The sequence below is a fragment of the Quercus robur genome, chromosome 8 (genome assembly GCF_932294415.1).
Source record: "Quercus robur chromosome 8, dhQueRobu3.1, whole genome shotgun sequence".
Lineage (NCBI taxonomy): Eukaryota > Viridiplantae > Streptophyta > Magnoliopsida > Fagales > Fagaceae > Quercus > Quercus robur.
Genome location: NC_065541.1, coordinates 7,943,242 through 7,964,863, shown reverse-complemented (window position 1 = coordinate 7,964,863; position 21,622 = coordinate 7,943,242). Strand labels below are relative to the sequence as shown.

Below are 21,622 nucleotides of genomic sequence, written 5' to 3'. Positions count from 1 at the left end.
TTTAACATCGTATTACAAAGGATATATACTCCCTCCATCCCAAATTGTTTAGTCTAGTTAGAAAAGCTCAATTATTTAAGGAAACATCATTAACTGTTTTATCTCTTAAAAAAAAAAAGATATAAATTTTCTAAATTACCCTAAAAAGTTATAAATTTATCAAAAAATTATTTAAGAAAAAAAAAACATTTCTAGTATTAGCGCCAATTGCCAAGTAATACTAGAAATTCTATAATTTGCAAACCTATATTCAAATCCAAATTCTATAGCCACCAAGCCTAATCCAGATTCAATCTTTAGCTTTAAATCAAATTTTAATACAGTAGATTAGAAACTCTACTGGTGGCAAAACAATAGCTTTAGTGGATTTCAAAATTTAGGTTTTTAATTTTTTTTAAATTAAAAAAAAATGCTCCCATAAATAAATTAAGGGTATAAAGGGAATATTAATAAATTAATTGTGTCTTACTTTTCAAACAGAAAATTTTTTTGAGACATCCCAAAATGGAATACAAGCCAAACAATTTAAGATAGAGTATTAGTTACTAAAACGGGATTGCATGTTCATCATGCGCACTAAGATTATAGTATAAAAATAATTGCCACAATATGTTGCCTTCTTTTTTTTACCCTCATGCCTCAATATTCTAATATTCGTTCTTTCTTTATCAAATCTTCTTCTTTTTTTGATTCTCAAAAAATCTTCTTCTTTTTTTAAAATGAAACTTTATCAAATCAAATGTTAGATTCCTCTCCAAAAAAGAATAAAAAATAAAAAATCAAACGCTAGTTTTTAAATCCTATTATCAAGTGTAAGGTTTTCATTTTCTTTTTCTTTTTTTTTTTTTTTTTGCCCAAAAAAATAAATCTTTATAAAAAAAAAGTTGAGTGAAGTTACCAAAAACAAGGTTAAGTTTTCGCTCTCACTTTTTTAATAAGGAAAAAGTATAATTCCTTACCAAGAATAATAAATAAATAATTATAATTCCATGGAACAATGATAACAAGACCTACAAGTCTAACAATTCACATATTACTTTTAACTTTTGTGAAATATATCACATGAGTCACAACTCACAACCTCTTACACCATGACCAAAACCAAAACCAAAATATCATTACTCTTTTCATATAGTTATAGAAAATTAATACAGTATTTATTTAGAAAGACCAAACTTCATTCCAATTAACTAAATTAATAATTAATTTTACGGTGGGGTTCAAATTCTATCATATTTATCTAAATAAAAAAAACATATAAATATAATTGAAAATTTTCATTTTCTTTATATTTTATCAATTCTTTCCTTATTGATTACATTCTTAAGAGGCAAGTCTCCCCATTATTTTCCTTTCCTTCACATTGAGATCAAATCGTAAGACTTTTTTAGTCCCCAAAAAAAAAAAAAAAAAAAAAAAATCATCAAAATTTTTAATTTGGCTGAAAATAATTGTGCTCACATGACATGGATATCCTAAAACCCATTAAGATTTAAGCATATAGCTTTTAACACTAAAACACCCCCCCCCCCCCCCCCCCCCCCCCAAGTCCACCCTATAGCTCCGTAGGTTTGCATTCTCCAGTGATCTTAGGCTTTGCATGGAATTATGAACACATGAGGGAACATGTGATTGGTCCAAGTTGGCTATTGCCCCTCATAACCATTCAATTCTCGTTAAGACATGCGAATCATGTGAAATCATCACTGGTTCCATGCATTTTCTACATCTTTTACGCTTCAATAATATTAAAAGAAAACAATAGCTAGGGAGCCAAAATTAAGCAGCAATTTAGCCCATGAGGAACCATATACACATATATTGGTTATTACTAATTAATAAGACATTTTGTACGTACCATTGAATTTGCTTGAACCATGATATTTTTTTATTCTTTTCATGAGAAGAATTTGGACTCGAATTTAAATAAGTAAAAAAGATTTGGGGAACCAAAAATTATTGGCTTATATATCTTCCGGGAAGATGAGGAAGCAAAATGAGTATAATCACTTAAGAGTAGCGTAAGTCACATCTTTCAACTTACCCATCTTAATGCATTCTAATTTTTTGACCACAAATAATGAACTAGTACACGTTTATCTTTAATTAATTAATTGCCATTAATATTGGAAAGTGCATGGTAACATTGGATGAAGGGCTGCGAATGAAGTTTATCTACCAAATTCTTCATTATAATATCACATGAAACACATTCAAGAAGATTTTTCTTTCAATACTTTTGGGGTCAATTTGAATGGAAAATAAAATTTGACTAGGTTTTAGGCATGTAGTTTAAATTTATCTACATTGCCATGAAGAAAAAAGGATTTGGTTGCATCTTTTAATTTGTTAAAAAAATTAAAATATTAGGATTAAAATACAATATGATACCATTAACATTTTCAAAGTAAGAAAGACGAACAAAGTGATCATAATGCCGTCAAATATATATATAAAAATAAACTTCTTTTTATATTTTGTGAAGAAAAAGTCTTTGAACGCATTGAGGGTGAACACGAAGTTGTTAGTATATATTATAATGAGGAAAGCATGCTGATATAAACATATTATCGTTTTTAATTCCTTTACTTATGCCTGTTGGCTTAAAGAGAGCAAAGTAAATTCGAAAAGTATAACCATATAAGCCGGCTGCTTCAACGTAATGTTAGCCCGTTCTCATTCTACCGGCCTGGTCATGAAGATTTAGATAAACCCATCCATAGGTCATTTTCTATTATTTATTGTGCTTCCAAGATAAGATTACATCATATCTGCATATTATTCCACAGTATATAAGAATTGTCATTTCTGCTTTTTTTTTTTTTTTTCTTCCTTAAAATAAATTATCTCATTTAATTAACGTTATATGCATCTTACCTTCCTTTTTCTTTTGGAAAATACATTAGTTACAAAAATGGATGAAGGATTTGATTCATTTGAAGGCAGCAGTTAAAGTTACAAAACTCTTGAAAAAATTATTTTTATTTTGTCTTAAAGCATTCGCATCAATTTATGCAAAAATTCATGTCTATTTTAGTATAAGAACTTACTTTTTCTATTTTATATACTCATTTTTCAAAACATCTCGCATCATATTTTCTATTTTACACTACATTTCACCAAAATATCAATTTTTCTTGATTTTTTAATTTTTTTTCTCTTTCTTCACACACAATAAGCACTGTCCACTCTATTCCTTCTTCTTCAAGATGCGTAAACAATGAATAAACAACTAAATACAAAATGAAAAATGTCAATGTAAATTTATGCAGTTAATATAGCAAATTTGTAAATTTACACAATTATACACAAATATGAGCCATTTTTAGACAAAATTATGTAAATTTTACATTTTTTACTATTATACACGTGTGAATGCTTTTAGAGAATATATGAATATCGTTGTACCCAACGTTGACATCCCACTCCTAGCCCATGTGCTAGGTTAACAAAGCAACCACCTGATGTTGTTCAAATGGGGTATCAAAGTCCTCTAGAGAGGCATCTTATCCACCCCTACAACTACAAGGCATAACCTGGATACAGTTGGCCAGCATACTTGTATACCTTTGCTTTGAGAGAAAGTGAGAAGATCATTATAAAAGAAACATATAATATAGTAATGAACTCGTGATATCATTGATATGATTATAATTTTGCAATCAAACTTAATGTCCTTAATTGGATGCGTATATGTCAGTCATGATGGTCCTAGTTTTCGTTTGTTTGGTACCAACTACCAAGTTCAATATCCATATTATACTTAAAGACATTAAGATATCATATGAGGTGAGATAAAGGATAGAACCACGTATGGTAGAGATTGGAGTAGCCCCAGACAGGATCCCTCATCTTGCTGGCATCTTCCCTTGCAAGAAACACAAAAATAACCAAACTTAGTAGTTTGGGCTGACTTAACAGGGATTGACAAAAGACACTTTGATGGTTGAGTCAAAAGATGTGTTGGCTCTGCTTTTAAAGGCAGCATATAATTCTTTCTAGAGAAATTGAATACTTCCATCCGGTAGATGATCATGGCGTTTATGGAGGACGTATGCAATCCATCTTTTTCACGTGAATCCTACCTCCAAACCTTGCTCTTCAAAGTATTGGAAACTAGGTTGCACGGACACACCATTTTTGGCGTCGTGTCAGTGTCCGACGCATGTCGGACACCAGAGCGGGTACTATGCGCTGGATTCCGGTGTACGGTGGTGTCTCTTTTTTTTTTTTTTTTTTTTTTTTTTTTTTTTTTTTTTTTCCACATCTCCGACACAGCTCCGACGCATCTGACATGCCAGCAGTGAAAAAAAAAAAATCACAAATTTTGACAGGTGGACTTACCAATACCATTGATTTTGTGATAACCCTAAAACAATAAAGCAAGTTTAGAGTCTCTTAAACTGAAAGTTGAAACCACATCTCAAGTTCTTCTTAACCCACCCTCCCTCTGTCGCTGCTGTTGCCCTCTGTCCCTCACCGGAGTTAGATCAGCGAGCTCCGATGTCAACGTCGTGCCCTCTGTCCTCTGTCCCTTCTGATCTCTCTCTCTCTCTCTCTCTCTCTCTCTCGGCGTGGACAACAGGTCGGAGAGAGAAGGGTTTGGGGTTTTGGTTTAGGGAAAGGGAAAAGGGAGAGGAGTGAGTATGAATATTGGGTGTGAGGTTTGGTGGTGGGAGGAGGAGAGGGGTTCGGAGGAGGAGGTTGGATTGGGAGGTGATTAGAGTTAGAGGAGCCATTTTTCCTCTTTGGTTTCTTAGAGAAGTACAGATTTTTTGTATGAATGATTATCTCCTGATTCCCCTGGCTGAAGTGTCTAGTCTTGACTCTTAATAAAATTAGTTCTAATCGGCATATGCGTATCAAACAAGGCCTCAGTCTTCTGGGCCAAAAGTTAAAAAAGGAAGGAAAGGGAAATAGAAAAATACAGAGCCCAATTAGAATACTCCAGTATACTTTGGGCTTGAGTGGTACGTTTGTCTCACTTCTATGTACGTTTGCATCTCTTTTAAGTTTAGCTTCAAACTTTTGAATTGAAAGTTTAAAACTTGTTATCCTTTTATGTTTTTAATTTGATGTTGAACTTGTTATCCTTTTATGGTTTGTACTCTAAACATTTTATGTGTATTATTGTACTACTTTGAGTGTTAGTTTACTTATTTGTAGTTTTTACATAATTTAAATTCTAGACATAAACGTATTTCATGTCTAAAAATATTAAAAAATATGCCTAAATATAAAATTTAATTAATTATTTAACCGCCATGTCCCCGCTGTGTCATGTCCTTATTTTTCAAAAATTGCCGTATCCCTGTGTCCGTGTCTTGTCCGTGTCCGTGTCCGTGCAACATAGATTGGAAATAAGCTCATTTGGTCCACTAACGGGACATTTTTCAAGATGGTGCAACTTGAGCTACAGATAGGGGACAAGTTCAATTGCATCAAATACGATTGAAAGTGGATGAGGCACAATAAATGCTAATTAAATCTAAGTTGGTTTGCCAGTGGCTTAGGAGGCTCTTCTTTTGAGCCTATCTAATTAGGTATTGGTGTTTGTTGAAGCATACTTTGATGTAATGTAATGGGTAAAAGGACAGTTTGGTCGGGGGAACATGAGATAAGCCAAGATAGTGAGGGTCAAGTAGCAAGAATCAAACTGAGATTTTTCGTACCAGTAAGGTATACTTAGTTGATCCAACCAAATAGCCTCTGTGACAAATTGTTAAGGCCTTACTCAAAGATTGAAGGAGCCCAAGCCCATGATCATATCTCACTCCAATCCCTCTTTTTTTTTCTTTTTTTTCTTTTTTTTGAGAATCCTACGCTTAGAAGTTAGAACTTGAATTATAATATCAGCTCTATGTTGTCCATAACATCAATAATCCAAGACACTTCGTAGCTCAGATTTTATCATATCTACTTTTTTTTTTCAATCTAATAATTAAGCTATAAATTAGGAATAATCATTTCATCCCCTTGTTTGGAAGAGAGGATTTTAAGGACGATAGAAAGAGATGGGAGTGAGAAGGAAGACTAAAGTTCCCTATGTTGGAAGGAAAGAAGTGTGAAGGAATGGGGAAGTTCTCCACTGGGTCCACACTTACCAATCCTTTCATTCATGGAGGGAATGAAAAGGGAAAAATAGGATGGTGACTTCATTCCTCTCTCCCACTCTATATGTGTGCGTGCATGCGTGTGTGTGGTGCATTATTTGTGACGGAAAACGTTAGATTGTGGTGTGTGTGTGTGTGGTTTTCTTGAAATGGATACTAATATGGGTAAGGTGAGTTTTAGCCATGGAGGGCTAATAGTGCTAGTGACAAGTGAGTTGGTTTTTTGATAGCGGTGGCCACGGAGGGCAGCCTTTAAGACAACTTGTTTGGGAAAAAGATATAGGAAGAAATGGAATGTAAAGAAAATATCTTTTTTTCTTATTTGAGTTAAGAATATTATTTTCCATTTTCCTTGTTTGGGAGATTAATAGAAGGTTTACCTTATATGCCCAGTTTTCAATCTCTCAAAATTGGGAAGAATAAGAGGGAATTTAATGTGTTTTTTATTTATTTTAACATCATATCTTTTGAAAAATAAATCATTTTCCAGAAAGTATTTTCTAGAAAATTATCACATTTTCCTATATTTGATAGTGACCTTAAATTAAGTTGGAAAACACCTTCTTGATTTCCCTAATTTAGATTCGCTTGAGATAAAGTTGTTTTCATTATTTGGCTTTGCGTGAGATAGAGCTGTTTTCCATAAAATTATAGCGAAAAACAACTATATATGATGCTAAACTAAATAAGAGAAGTTAAGAAATAGTTTTTCTTTAACCAATAATTTTTCTGATATTACCAAATACCGAAAATGCGAAAAACTATTTTCACATAAGATTTTTTATTGAAACTAATAATGCATAAATGAATTTTTTAGGCGAAACTACAATATTGGTCCCTCAAGTTTACCCTATGTGTGCAATTGGTCCTTCAAGTTTGAAGCGTATGCAATTAGTCCCTCAAGTTTGTAAAATGAGCAATATAAGTCATTTTACTAACTGCCATTAACGGTGTTACTTATATGACTAACAGACAATGACTTGACATTTTATTTTAATGATGTGGCATATTTTAATTAAAAAATTACAAATTAAAAGTATACATGAGAAACTTTTTTTACAATAGTACCAAATTTTATAAAAATAAAAAAAAAATAAAAAAAAAACTCTTTTTTTTTCTACCAATTGTAGATATATCAAAATTCATGGGACCCACTAATATGAATTCTTTTCTTCTAAATGACACCTTTTTTTTTTTTCCCCTTTCCGGCTCTTGCACAAAACCCACTAATTGTCTTCTTCTTTCTTTTTCTTTTTCTTTCCTATCTCTCTTGCATGAACCTAGACACTGGTGGTCTAAGGTCTTCTTCATTTTTGAAGAACCATCTTGACGTGGAAGTGGAACTTGACGCTAAGGTCATTGTGGATGCGCTAACTACCAATCAGCATGTTGACCTTCCTTCGTCTCCCCTCATGGATGATTGTAAGTTCTTGGCTACCAGGTTCAATCACATTTAGTTCAAGCACTGTTACCGTGAATCAAACAAATGCGCTAATGGGCTTGCTAGGAAAGGTGCCACACAGACTGATGATTTTCTGGTCTATGATAACCCCCCTATGGAGCTAGAGAGTAGCTTTAGTCATGATTTGAATGGATTGTATTCTATAAGACATTGTTCTTCTTCTGTGTTGTTTTCTTAGTTTTAATGAAATTCCTTTTTCTACCAAAAAAAAAAAAAGTAATCTTCTTGTTTCAAATAAAATAAAACCTAGTTGAATTTAACCCCACCAACAAAACAAAATTCATAAAAATAGAATCTCAAACCCAGAAAACAAAACCCATTTGAGTTTAACCCTCACCCACAAAACACAAACCAAATCAAACATTTAAAGAAAATAAAAGAAAGAAACAACAAAAGAGAAGCAAAGATGCTGCAAAGTGCTATATGATACATGCCTTGTTTTTTTGCTGCTATGCCTCTACTACGATTCTATGGGCTTTGTTTCATCCCGTGGAGTGTCTGCAAATGTTTAGCCATTTTAGTTTACTCTGTTTCTGTATTTTGTTGCAGTTCTATGTAGTTTCTGTGTTAACATATGTCTTGTTAGTGTGTGTATCTTTATCAGCCCGGTTGGGCTATGAAGTTTGTGGTGTTGTAAGACATTTTAAAGTGTATTTCTGTTTACATTTAATAAAATCACAGTTTATGCCCCAAAAAAAATGCTGGGCCTTGTTTCTGTAATTTTAATTTGTAATTTTTTAATTAAAATATGCCACATCATTAAAAGAAAGTGCCAAGTCATTGTCCGTTAGCCACATAAGTAACACCGTTAATAGCAGTTAGTAAAAGAACTTATATTGCTCATTTTGAAAACTTGAAGGACCAATTGCGCACATTTCAAACTTGAGGGACTACTTGCATACACATGGTAAACTTGAGGGACCAATATCGTAGTTTCGCCAATTTTTTAAGTACTAATAATACCATTATTTTTTTCTTAAATACCTATGCCCTTGTTTTTATTTTTTTTTATTAAAGAAAGAACATAATAATACTGTCATAAAATGATTTATTAATTTTCATTCAACCCGAAAGAAAGATTACTTTTCATTCTATCCATTTCCTTTCAAACCTCCAAATAAGATAGATGGATATTTAATATCCTTTATACTTAAATGGGTACAAATTGAGTGAGGTGGGTTTCGGCCGTAGTAGTAGGTTAATTATGAGACATAATTCTCATTCCAACCCTAATCCATAGGAGATCATAATTCTCTCTTCTTCTTCTTTTCCTTTTTTTGAGAAGATATCATAATTCTCTTATTTTAGGTGAGACATTAAAATTCCATATATTGCAAGATTTGAGATTTTTTTTTTAAGTGATTCTTATTAGTCATCTGAAAACCTAAAATTTTGAAAATACCTATGATTTTTGAAATCTTGTCTCCTATTCTTGCCAACCAAATTGAGAAATATCACATATACTCTAATCATAATAAGCTAAAACAACAATTGAGAAAAAAATTATGTCCCTAAATTTATGATTACTAATTAAGCTAGCTAACATTTAATATAATGGTATACACTATTACTTGAGAGGAAGAATGAAATATTGATTAATATATATATATATATATATATTGTGAGGACGAGGATCCTTAATATGATTTAAACGGGGCAGTCAAGGTTATTCCCAAAGATGCACCTCGGACCTCGGAGACGAGCATTAGTTGTGTGAGACGCATGAAGTTAAAACATAAAAAAGGAAAGAAAGCAGACTTGGCACAAAAAACGAGAGGGATGAAGAAAGAAGGGTGTAGAAGTCATCCCCTCCGCATTAAATGCAAGACAACCGCTCCCCTAACTACATTAATGAGGAAATTACCATGAACAATGATGACACAACTAATATTGCAGGGTAAAGTTTATTAGTATGTTCCCGATGAGACAAGAGTCTTAGGAGTAAAATATCAGCCCTCCAAGTGTAAGATTAAGATGATCTGTGGCTGGATATAAAAGAAAAAGGAAGATCCATATCTGAGGGAGCATAAAAGGAGGGAGAAAAAAGAACTTGATAGCCTAGAACTTGAACATTTGTATAAGTCAGAAAAAAAAATATATATATATATATATATCAAAATATGCCTTCCTTGGACTTGACCGAGGAGTGTTTTTCTTTTCAAACTTGCTTGTCTTAATCATTTTATTTGCTCTCTATCCCATTGTGATTAACATTTAGCTCATTGAACGTTCAATATCCAACCCACTCTCTAACAAATATATTGTTGTGGGCTTATTAGGCCGTGGATCAAATTGGGTCTATATATATATATATATATATATATATATATATTGGGAAGGAGAAATATGAAATAATTAGTTTTTTTTTTTTTTCCTGAATAGTCTTGAACGCAAACTTAGCTTTCCCCCTATTCATTTTTTCATTCATCCAAAAAAAAAAAAATGCTACGTCCACAACATTTTTACAATAAATCATAGGTGATTAATTATTATTGATTCAAATTTGAATCTAAGACTAAGATTACTTTTTTACCCAATAATAACAACCAATAACAACCTATCACTTTAAATATGTTGTAAAAATGTTGAGGATATATCATTTCTCCCCCAAAAAAAAAAAAAAAAAATTTAGTCCTGAAATTATTGTTGGGCAAAGGCAAGTGTGGCCGTAGAATCATCTTTCTTTCTTCCTAGGCCTTGCTAATTGGACATGATATTGGCCTGTTTAAAACATCTGGACTGGGCTTACACATTTTAAAAACCGAACCATTTCAGTTTCTACAAACGCCATATAAACCCAAGCCTTTTCAAACACAAACAAATCTGCCACACCTTAAAATCGATGTTTTACAGCCCGATTTATCACAAGCAAACTCCTTAAATTAAACGAACCGTGCATTACTTTTCAAAAAAAAAAAAAAAAAAAACGAACCGTGCATTACGAAAGACAAAACGTCGTTTTAAAGATCACAATTCTTCTATGTACCGTAAAACCGCTATCTTAAAACACGTGTTCTCAGAAACAGAGCAAACTTCACCCCCATCGTAAAACAGTAACACAAACACAAAATCAACAGGGTCTTGGAACTTTGTCTTCAATCAGAAACCTTGAATCCCGTTATACCAATCTTCCCAAAAAAAAAACCCAAATTTTTGTTCTAATCATGGCAACGCTGAAGACAATCTCAGCAGCTCTGAAACTCATAGACTCAAAGAAAGAGAACCTCAAAAAGGCCTTCGATGACCTCCAATCCCACTCTTCCCTCCTCTCCTCTTTCTCTCTCACATGGTCAGAACTTGATTCCCACTTCACCTCCCTCCAAAACTCGCTCAATCAACGATTCCAACACCTCGAATCGCTCGAGTTGCAAAAACAGGCCGAGTCAACTCAGCCAAACCCTTCAGCTGACCCATCAAGCTCACAAGCGCCAAACGCACAAACCACCCCAAAGGTCCCTCCTTTTTCATCAAAAACTCCGACCCAGATGACCAAAACCCGGGTTGACCAGGATGGTGACGTGGGTTCGGGTCAAATAGTTAAGCCTAGGCCCGAGTTAAAGGCTTTTTGTGAGAATATGGATGGGTTGGGGTTGAGGAAGTTCTTAATTGAGTACCCAAATGGGCCAAATGAGAGAAAAACAATCAGGGATGAGCTCCCTGGTGCATTGCTATGTGCTCCGGACCCGGCTGCATTGGTTTTGGATGCAATGGATTGGTTTTATAAGGATAATAGTGTGAATTTGAAGAATAAGAATAATAAAGATTGGGAATTGGGTGGCTCAAAGAGGTGTTGTGTGCTTTTGTTGGAGGAACTTATGAAGATTAAGGCCAATGTGAGTGAGGAAGTGAGGGAGAGAGCCAAGGAGTTGGCTCTGAAGTGGATAGGGAAGGAGAGAAACATTGAGATGCACACGTTTGAGGTGCTGGGGTTGCTGCATTTGGTGGCAGCCTATGGGTTGCGGTCCGTCTTCAATGAGGATGACCTTGTGGATTATCTTGTTATCATTGCGCAGTATCGGCAGTCTGCGGTGTTGTGCAAAGTTTTTGGTTTGGGGGATAAAGCTGCCGGTAAGCTGGTTGAATTGTGGTTTTGCTTTTATGTTGTGTGCTTGTTGTTATGTAGAATGTCTTAGCTGATTGTGTTTGATGTTTTATCTTTCTATTATCATACTTGTAATGTGTGTATGTCTACGGTACATTGATCATAATGTCAACATAAACAAGAATTTTCGGTTCTGTATCGACTTTTATCAGTTAGCGTAGGCCTGTCAAATACAGTTGGTTTTTCAGTCTTAAATTTGCCAATATAGGCCCTGCAGCAGAACCTTTAGTGTAAGTTGTTGCCAGGTACCAAGTACTGACGGCCATGATGGGGCAAGGCCAAGTCTTGATATTATAGTAAGAAGTTAAATGTAGTGGAATATTTCAAAAATTCCACTTAGAATAATCTTTCTAACATAAATAATTAGTTATCCTGATTAAGAGAAAGGAAAGTATAAAACTTGAATTTCTAACATTAAATTTGAATTGGGAACTTGGTGACAGAATGGAATAATGCAAGCTGTTGTTTATGTTTAGAAAGGCTAATTGAAAATCATGGGCATGGTACCCTCTAGCCCTCTCAAAGCCGTAGAAATAATGGAGATTAAAAAGGCACGAAGAGAATATTGAGAGCCCATTTTGTCTTATTAATCACACAGCATCTCAAGAAGATTTAATGTATTCAGAAGAAAGCAGTTGGACCTTGATGCGATGGCAGGTGTCCTCCAGCCAAGTGATGTGTTGTGGGTTTGAGTCTAGGAATTAGCCTCTCCAAAATTGGGAGTAAGGATGCTTACCAACTACCTGTCTACCTCTCCTAATACCTGCTCTGCAGTGAGTATGACCTTTTTATTGGGTTCAAAGGAAGTATAGAAGGAGAGATTAGGTTTCTGGAATTGTTGTAATATTGTCTTGTTTAGCATATACTTGATTCATGGCAGCATTGCTATGCATGTGTGAACTTCTTTTGAGGCAGGGTTTACAAATCGCTGTTAAGCTTTTCAAAGCTTTACAATATTTGATCACAGGAGGATCACTGTCTTGGATGTAAACTGTCATATGGAGAATTTTGGTGCCTGCTCTTGGGTAATCTGAAGTAAAATTCAAATGATTTTATTTTTTGGTGCTCTGCAGATCTCATTCAGAAACTTGTAAGTAAGGGAAAGCAACTTCAGGCTGTCAAATTTATTTTTGAATTTGAGCTGACTGAAAAGTTTCCACCAGTCCCCCTCTTGAAAGCCCATTTAGAGGATGCCAAGAAGGCTGCTAGGAAAGTTGTCAACGACGGAAATCATTCTCGCAAGTCATTGGTAATTTTCCACTGCCTTGCATGATTTCCATTATACCATGTGTAATTCAAAATCAAATGTCCTGCGGATATACTTACTAAGTTTCTTACAGAATGAGGGCATAGCCAAAGAAGTGGGTGCATTGAAGTCAGTTATTAAAGTTATTGAAGACCACAATCTTGATTCTGAGTATCCACGGGCAGACCTTGAAGGGCTTATCGAGAAGCTGCAGAAGCGGGCAGAAAACATCAAAAAACCTGCAGCAGCTCCTCCTGCCAAATCTTATCAGCCACAGCAGCACCGGCACCAGCACCAGCAACAGAGTGGAAACAAGCGTCCTCGAATGGATTCTCCAGTTAGTCCTGCAGCAGCACCAATAAATGTTGGTGGCATGAATTCAACAATTCCCCAATATCAACAATCTCATCTACAGTCAGCAGGTTTGTTGCCAGAGCATCCAGCTTCATATGGGAGCTTGTCAGCTGTGCCCTATGGCATGGTGGGCCAGAGTCCTACTGTTGCCCCTTACATGGGCCCATCAGCTGGGTTGTATGGTTATCCAGGAGCCCCTGTGGGTTTTTCTGGGGACCCAAGCCCTTCTAGTTCCCATCTATACTCATCAGAACCATATGTGCCATCTGATTATTATGTTAGGCCAACTGCCTATGATGGATATGGTGTGCCACCCCAATACCATCCATCATACTATCATAAGTAAATTGATGCACTCTGTCTTTGTGATAGTATATTTTTGGATGGTATAGTAGCTTTCACATTGCAGCGCTGGTTATCGGAAAGCATAGCTTGCTTTTTTGATCACCTGATTGTAGTACAGCAACTAGATACGGTGATTAAGGATTGTGAGATTTTCTAGCGTCACATTCTTAATTACTTAAATTATTTTTAACAGGGTCTTTAGGTCAATTATTTGGTTCTCAGTCAATTTTGAATTCTTTACAGGTGGCATTTTGAAAGCGGGAATTATCATTTTTTTTTATTAGCAGTTTTTGGTTCAGGACCGTCATAGATGAGTCAAGGTTCTCGTATGGACATTTGAAAAAAAAAAGGTTTTTCGCATTGTCCATAAAAGAGCATAAAACGTATATGTTTTAGCTTTTTTTCATATTCTCCCCCTTAGCCTATCTGGAGCAAATGGAACAGCTCATTTGGGCATGCTGTGCATTGAAATCCTGGGACTCTGTCCCAGAAAAGGTTCTCTTATGGACCATTTGGATTGAGGGGGAGTGGAGGAGAGTAGAGTAGGTTGGCTGGAAAATAGGAGAGTAGAGTAGAGTGGCTGGAAAATAGGCCAGCCAACTCTACTCTACTCCCCTTCCCTCCCTCTTCCTCAATCCAAATAGGCCCTTATGTCTCCTACTTATGTCTCCTATAAATAAAGACGAAGTGCAAATTACAACCCCAGAGTTAGGGATCATTTTGATTGTGGTCACCCATGTTTGAAAATTTTGATTGTGGTCACCCATGTCCTTAATGTTTGAGTTCCTTCCCAATTTTCTCCTTCCGGCTGTCTGTTAACTATGTGGCCGTTGAATGCCAATTAAGCATGCCAGTCCTATAGCTGGTCCAATTTAATAAACCACATCATTTAACAAGCCATGTCAATAAATGAAAAACAAAAAGTGTTTTAACGTTAACAGAGAAAGAAGAAAAACTAAAAAAATATGAAAAATTAGATCTCTCTCTCTCTCTCTCTCTGAGTGTGTGTTGGCAATGACGGCGGCAATCAAGGCACGGCTGTGGATATATAATCATGTAGGGGGAAAGCACCAGCTAGGGACAGACAAGCTCGATTATGCAAGGCTGAGGATTGTGGCTATAAGGTCAGGGATATGGAGTATAGGAATTCAACACTAGGATCAAGAGGCTACTCAGGCCTTAAAAGTGCTTAAATATGTTGCTGGGTCTGGTTTTAGGGAGTTGTAATTGGGTTTATTTGTGGTTTATCAAAGATTGTTGGGTGCTGCTCTGTCTTGCCTTGTTTGCTAGCATCAACAATTTATTTGCAGTTTCTTTTTTATTGGTACTGGACTTTGGTTTATTAGTTTTGTTAACAAGTCCATCTGTGGCTGTGGTTTTTCTTTTCAACCCTTGACAGATCTTGCATCCCACTGTGTGAGTGCGTAAAGCAAATTATGGTTCTTGTATTTGGCAGTAGCCATTGTCATTTGTTTTTAAATTTCTATTCCCTTAATCCTTTGGGAGAATGATATTCACTTGAATTGGGTTGCTAGGAATGTCATTAATCTTATTATTCAACATGTTCTCGTTAAGGTTAGTGCACGTGCACGTGTAACATATTATTCACATATGTATATTCTATAAAACATGTGCCTAATTAGTGAGACATGTGTGGCCAATTTGAATAAGGAATGGGTTGTATAAATACTAAATAGATGAATGTAACCATCATTTGGGATAATGAAAAAGAATGCTCCTTTTGATGCTTATTTCATTGTTAATTTCTCTGTAGTTTTCCTCTTTCTTTGGAGTTAATAGACTCTCAAAGCTGTCTTATTCTTGGAAGTGGTGACTCTCTTGAATTTCAGTCACATTTTGCATGCAATCAATTCATTAGTTCAATCACCAATTCTATTGCAGAACCCTACACAACCAAAACCCTAAAGCAAACATAACACCTTCTCAATCATCTCTAACCCTAAAAGCATCACTAAACACCAAATCCACCTTAATCTCATGGTCATACCGAACCATAAGAGCGTTAGACACCAAAATCTAGCATCCAAATAAAAGAAACAACTTGAATAACCTGTAGAACCCTAACCTTAATTGTGTTCCTATCAGCTCAAGATCACTCTTCGTTCGAAATCCAGCATTAGACACCACAATTGGTGATGCTATGTGTGTTAGTGGCCTTGTCAAGCACTAACCCCCATCTCAATTGAGCCACCTCTATCCAAGCCACATGTAATTGGCCGATCAACTCAGGGCTGTGAGTGGGTTGGTGGTTTAAGATCTAATGTGTCTGAAGTCCAACATTAATTAGACACCATAATTGGCGATGGTATGTGGGTTAGTGGCCTTGTTGAGCCCTGTGGTGCACGCATGCGTGTTTGTGTATGATGTATGCATGCACGCCAACTCGTGTGTGTGTGTATGTATTTTTTTTTATTTGATTTTTTTTGGTAATGTTAATAAGTTATTTTATCTGTTGACTTGTATTTTTAAATGTTGTGCCATATTTTGATTGGCGCAACTATAGACGTAGCATACTTAGTTGGCATGTAACATCCCATAATTAACAAGAATGGATGGGATGGAGAAATAAAAAACGATTAAAAAAAATGTCAAACATCAAGGACCATACTCAAATTCTTTAAACATAAGGTATCAAAATCAAATTGACCCCAAATTTGCATTTTAATGATAATTAAAAATGGGACAGAATTTGAGGCTACTCATCTTTGTACAACATCTGAACTTACCAAAAAAAGAAGAAGTAGAAGGTAGAATGGTACAACATCCGCACTTAAGTGCTGCGTAAACCAAAATTGCACTTTTATCTTATGACTTTGCTCAATTTTTATTGTGGCTTACCCTTAATTCAGGCCGGCCCAAGGCCTAGGCCTAAGGCCTCCACCACAAAAAATATTTGCCCTTTACAATAAAGTCCTCCATCTCATTTACAAAAAAGGCCCCATCCCATTGTAAAAGGCCTAAAATTTTATAAAATATATGAATTTTTTTAAATAGTTGTGCACTTTTAATTATTAGTGATGTTAGAGAATTTTACTATAGATTTATAAATTGACATGTTACTAATCATAAAAAAATATTTTAAATATTCATCAATTACATTATTGAACCTCATCAGCCACTGTTATTGTTATATTATATTGTGAACATTTTGTAGTACCTTTAGTATTTTCCTTTTTTATTTCTAACAACGCTTTAAAAAAAATTACAAATGTGTTAGATTATCAATGATGGTTAATCTCTCTTGATAGTTTGAAACTTTCATATTTGTAAACTAATCTGCTACAAAGCCACACATAAATTAATATCATAGATTATATATTATATTATAAATGTAATTAACTATGTATTGTCATATATCCAAGATAAATTAATTTTCTTTTTAAAAAATAATATTTTTTTTCTTTTTGTTAAATTTATGTTTCAACTATGATATTCAATTCTCTATATGAAATTAACCTTAGTTTTAGTTAGTATTATTCATTAAATTATTTATTTAATACATCAAATTAATCTCAATTTGATTAACATTAAATGGTTTTATTTAATTAATATATACATATAAAAGGCCTCACAAAAATCTTTCGCCTTAGACCCCAAATTAGGTTGGGCCGACCCTGCCTTAATTAGGAAGTGGGAGGCAGTTTCGGTTGTGAGGAAATCCCTCAACTTTGTGCACATTCATCCAAACGATTGTTTGTGCCTAATGGAACTATTGTTTTAGCAAAAAAAGAAATTATAATATTCTTTCTAATACCTCCCAATCCTCTTTTTTTTCCACCTTCTCTTTTATAAATCTATGGAACTGTTCCAGAAATCTCTCAATTTCTGAAACTATACATATATTTCTGACTTCTTTCTCCATTCGGCTGGTAATTGTATTTGCCTTTTGGAGCTTTTCTTGCATCCAATGCAACTATGCAAGTCAATCTTTTCCAGCATTTCGTGACTGTGCATCACTTTCTGATTTAGTTTTTAGGCTTAATTGGGAGGGTCTTCCTACTCTTATAGTGTTGAACTTTAGGATCTGTTTAGTTGGAGGAGTAGAAAAGTGGGAGGATGGAAAGTTAATGGGAGAATGGAAAAGTGATAGGATAGAAAAAATTTGGTTTTCCCTCATGTGTGTTTGGTTGGAGTGGTGGAAAAGTGGAATGGTGGAAAACTTTTTTGTTTGGTTGGAGAGAAAAAGGGGAGGATGGAAATTTTAGTTTATATAAATTGACTATTATGTTCATATTATATAAAAGTGGGAAAGTGAGAGGAGTAGGTGAGTGTAATAAAGTGGGGGTATTTGTGTAAAATGCATTTATCACTTTTCCCTCCTCATTTTCCTCCCAATTTGGGAGGATAAAAAAAATGGACAGAGAAGGGAAAACTTTCTCTCCTATTTTTTTGTCTCTTTTATTTTTTATTTTCAACCAAATAGTGGAAAACAACATTTTTCACCCTATTTTTCATCCTCTCTGTTTTCACCCCAACCAAACACATCCTTAGACTCTAGTTATGATGTGTATTTTTCTCGGTGATTTGTACATTAAATATTGCTCAGGTGGACCGAGAAGGGAAAACTTTCTTTCTTATTTCTTGTCTCTTCTATTTTCTTTTCTCAACCAAATAGTGGAAAACAACATTTTTTACCCTATTTTCCTCTCCCTATTTTCCATCCTCTCTGTTTTCACCCCAACCAAACACATCCTTAGACTTTAGTTATGATGTGTATTTTTCTCGGTGATTTGTACATTAAATATTGCTCACTATTGGATTGAAATGTGATAAGTGTAGAGTGTTCTCATAAACCATTAGCTCAAACCAAGTTTTTCGTTTAGTTGCATTGTCAAAATCTGTGGCAACATGAATCGCAAATGCGAGATTTATGTGACTTTTAACCTAGGGGCTTACCACATTTATCTTCTTCAGTTCAAATGGTCTTGGATCTGTATTAGCCTTTTTTTTTTTTTTTCAGGGGAGGGGGTTTGAAATTTTTTGGAACTATTCAGTGGTGGGCTGGTAACATCCATTTTAATTATATGACGTACCCGTTCACCACCAAAAAAAAAAAATTACATGATATAGTTAATAGTAAACATGCCCAGTGTTATATGAAGTTATGAACCAGAGATAGAGAAGAAAAATTGTTTTTTTAGTTTCTATTCTCTTTGAACAGCACCTTTTTGAGATAGGGATGAAAAACTGTCCTCTAAGTTTCTCAACAACGCTTATTATTTTTGACCATAGGAGAGAGGAAGGAGAGGCTACACTAGATGCTAGAGTGGTTAGAGACTTAAAGTTGGAACTTTGTTTATTGCATACAAATTGAATGGAGGCAAGCTGGTTGGTGAGGGAATTATTTGGTCCATGACCATGAGCCGCCTACAGTTAACTGCTGCAATCATTAATTTTTCTGCATGACAGTTTAGAGCCATGGCAGGAGACAACTTCTGGATTGCACCATTAATAAGTATTACTTCATTATCTGCAGAAACCACCCAATTGGAGAAACATTATGAACACGTGCTCTGCATGGTCGAATATGTTAGGATCAGCTGAAGTTTGAAGTTTGAACTTTAGCTATTACTATTTACTATACAAAAAATGAGCCTATAGAAGAAATGGTATTGGTAACAATAATTGAACCTATCAAAAACCCAAGTGAGAGAAAAGAAATTTGGAAAGGTTTTGAGTGGGATGCCTAGACTGTGTGTGAACTTGTAGTTCATGTATTGAGTTTTTGGTTCTTTGTATCTTGTTAGTGAGTGTGGTACCCTTCTGGTTCTGGCCTTCTTAATCTTGTTCATTGGAAGTTGGAACTGTAAGGGATGTTAAAGTCTTAAAGATGATGTTTGGTCATTTTACTTATGGTTCAAACTAAAGTGGGAAAAAGTAGTATTAGTGACAATAATTGAACCTTAGGAAAAACCCAAGTGAGAGAAAAGATATTTGGCAAGGCATTGAGTGAGATGCCTAGAGGGCCTACTGTGAAGATTGCACTTTTTACTCAAACTTTGGTTCTCTGTATCTTGTTGATGGGTGTGGTACAACTTCTTAATCTAGTTTTTTGGAACTGTAAGCGATGTCAATTAAAGATAATGATTGAGAATTTCACGTATGGATCAAACTGAAGTTGAAAAAAGTAGTATTAGTGACAATAATTGAACCTAACAAAATCCCATATGAGAGAAAAAGAAATTTGGCAAGGTATTCAGTGAGATGCCTAGAGGCCCTACTGTGTGAAGCTTGCAGTTGATGCTTGATACTCAAGACTTTGTTTCTTTGTATCTTATTGTGTGGTACAACTTCTTAATCTTGTTCATTTGGAACTGTAACTCTGTAAGGGACTGTTTCAGATAACGTTTTTGAGCAGTTTACTTATGGATCAAACTAAACTGGAAACTTGTGGCTGCAAGCAGACCTGAACCAAAAAAAGATTCTTATTTTAGCTGGATTTGGTGAGAGATCCTGATGTTCCAGCCGTTACAGGGTTCCAAGTTGCATTCTACATTTGGTGAATTACCTCATCTCAGTTAGAATTTCCCTTCAATATCATTTCCAATGGTTAAAATTTCCCTTCAAATCTTGTCATGTTAGCATGTCAAGAATTATGATGTACTATTAATCTTCAACTCTATTTATTGCTTCTAATGTACCAAACCAAAAATCTAGCTCTAATTAATTATCTTCTTAAGCATATTTGATATGATGTTTCAAGTTTTATGATCAATTAACAACTAATTAACTAACCACCACACACCCTTGGTGCGATAGTCACTCTACAAGTATAAGTTTTTGTGGGATGTGGAGGGCAAGAGCCGGGGTTCAAGTCTCCAGAAAGGAGCTTCACACACATATACACAAAGATTAGGCTTGAGTAGAATTTCTATCTTGTATCAAAAAAAAAAAACAAAAAAAAAACAAAAAACATAAAAAACAACTAGTTAACTAAGATAATCTCTCAAAACATCTTTGAAAAGAGAAAACGATGTTTCGAGAAAAATATATACCATGCTAATTTGATGTGATTTAATCATTGAACATGATTGAGACATGAATTTTTCTAATTAAATGTTCATAAAGTAATATCAGGGCAGTTCCCAAATTTGCAATTGGGTTATCATTAGTTACAATGAGACTAGATAACTATAAATTGCTCAAACTCAACTTCATTTATCTTATGGCTAATTAATCCGCATAATAAAAGTTGACTTGTTACCTATGAATCCACAAGTTAATCTGCCCAAATCATCCAAAAATGACTTTCTTTGGCTACCTAATTTGTTCACCTATTAGCCCCCATTGGAGAGGGTACTTGAGTTTGGGACTCTGGTAATAATATGGTGGATTGTACTTGTTGATTGTGAGGCTCTACCCTATGCTTGAGTTTACCATGCCAATAAAAAAAAAAAGTCAAAAAGTACTAATTAAAAAAAGGAAGTAAAACTGTAAAAGAGAAAACGGGGTTGGCTGTTTGACCTTGTAATAAGTAGAAGTAAGGCGTAAATGCACTTTTAGTCCCTACATTTTTAAGTTTTTTCATTTTAGTCCCTACATTTTATTTTTTCCACTTTTAGTCCTTTCCGTCAGTCAACCAACGGAAATAGCTGAGGTGGCAGCCGGAACAATTAAAATTTTAGTCCCTACATTTTTAAGTTTTTTCATTTTAGTCCCTACATTTTATTTTTTCCACTTTTAGTCCCTAAAACCAATTTACGCTTTCCGTTTTAGTCCTTTCCGTCAGTCAACCAACGGAAATAGCTGAGGTGGCAGCCGGAACAATTAAAATATTATAAAAAATGCCACATCACCCTGACAAATCAGCATATATATTTTAAAAATTAATTTATTAATTTTAATTAAATAAAAAAAATAAAAACATAATTAAAAATAATAAAATCAAACCTAAACCCAGAAAATCAAATCCAAGAACACAAATTCAGAATTAAAAACAATGAAATCAAATGCCTATGAACACAAGAACACAAACCCAG

General features: G+C 34.6%; 1 protein-coding gene across 1 annotated transcript; it reads left to right on the top strand.

Moving 5' to 3' along the window:
- The first annotated feature begins 10,585 nt into the window (after nucleotides 1-10,585).
- On the top strand, nucleotides 10,586-13,829 carry LOC126694417 (FRIGIDA-like protein 1). Its single transcript, XM_050390673.1, has 3 exons — nucleotides 10,586-11,643; nucleotides 12,751-12,926; nucleotides 13,018-13,829. The coding sequence occupies exons 1-3, from the start codon at nucleotides 10,740-10,742 to the stop codon at nucleotides 13,621-13,623; spliced, it is 1,686 nt and encodes a 561-aa protein (XP_050246630.1). The 5' UTR covers nucleotides 10,586-10,739; the 3' UTR covers nucleotides 13,624-13,829.
- Nucleotides 13,830-21,622: the final 7,793 nt, after the last annotated feature.

Bases quoted from the DNA above. Each gene is read 5' to 3' on its own strand.
- LOC126694417 (XM_050390673.1), top strand. From the start codon at position 10,740: ATGGCAACGCTGAAGACAATCTCAGCAGCTCTGAAACTCATAGACTCA. The intron at 11,644-12,750 runs GTAAGCTGGTTG...GGTGCTCTGCAG, and splicing joins TTTGGGGGATAAAGCTGCCG to ATCTCATTCAGAAACTTGTA. The intron at 12,927-13,017 runs GTAATTTTCCAC...AGTTTCTTACAG, and splicing joins ATCATTCTCGCAAGTCATTG to AATGAGGGCATAGCCAAAGA.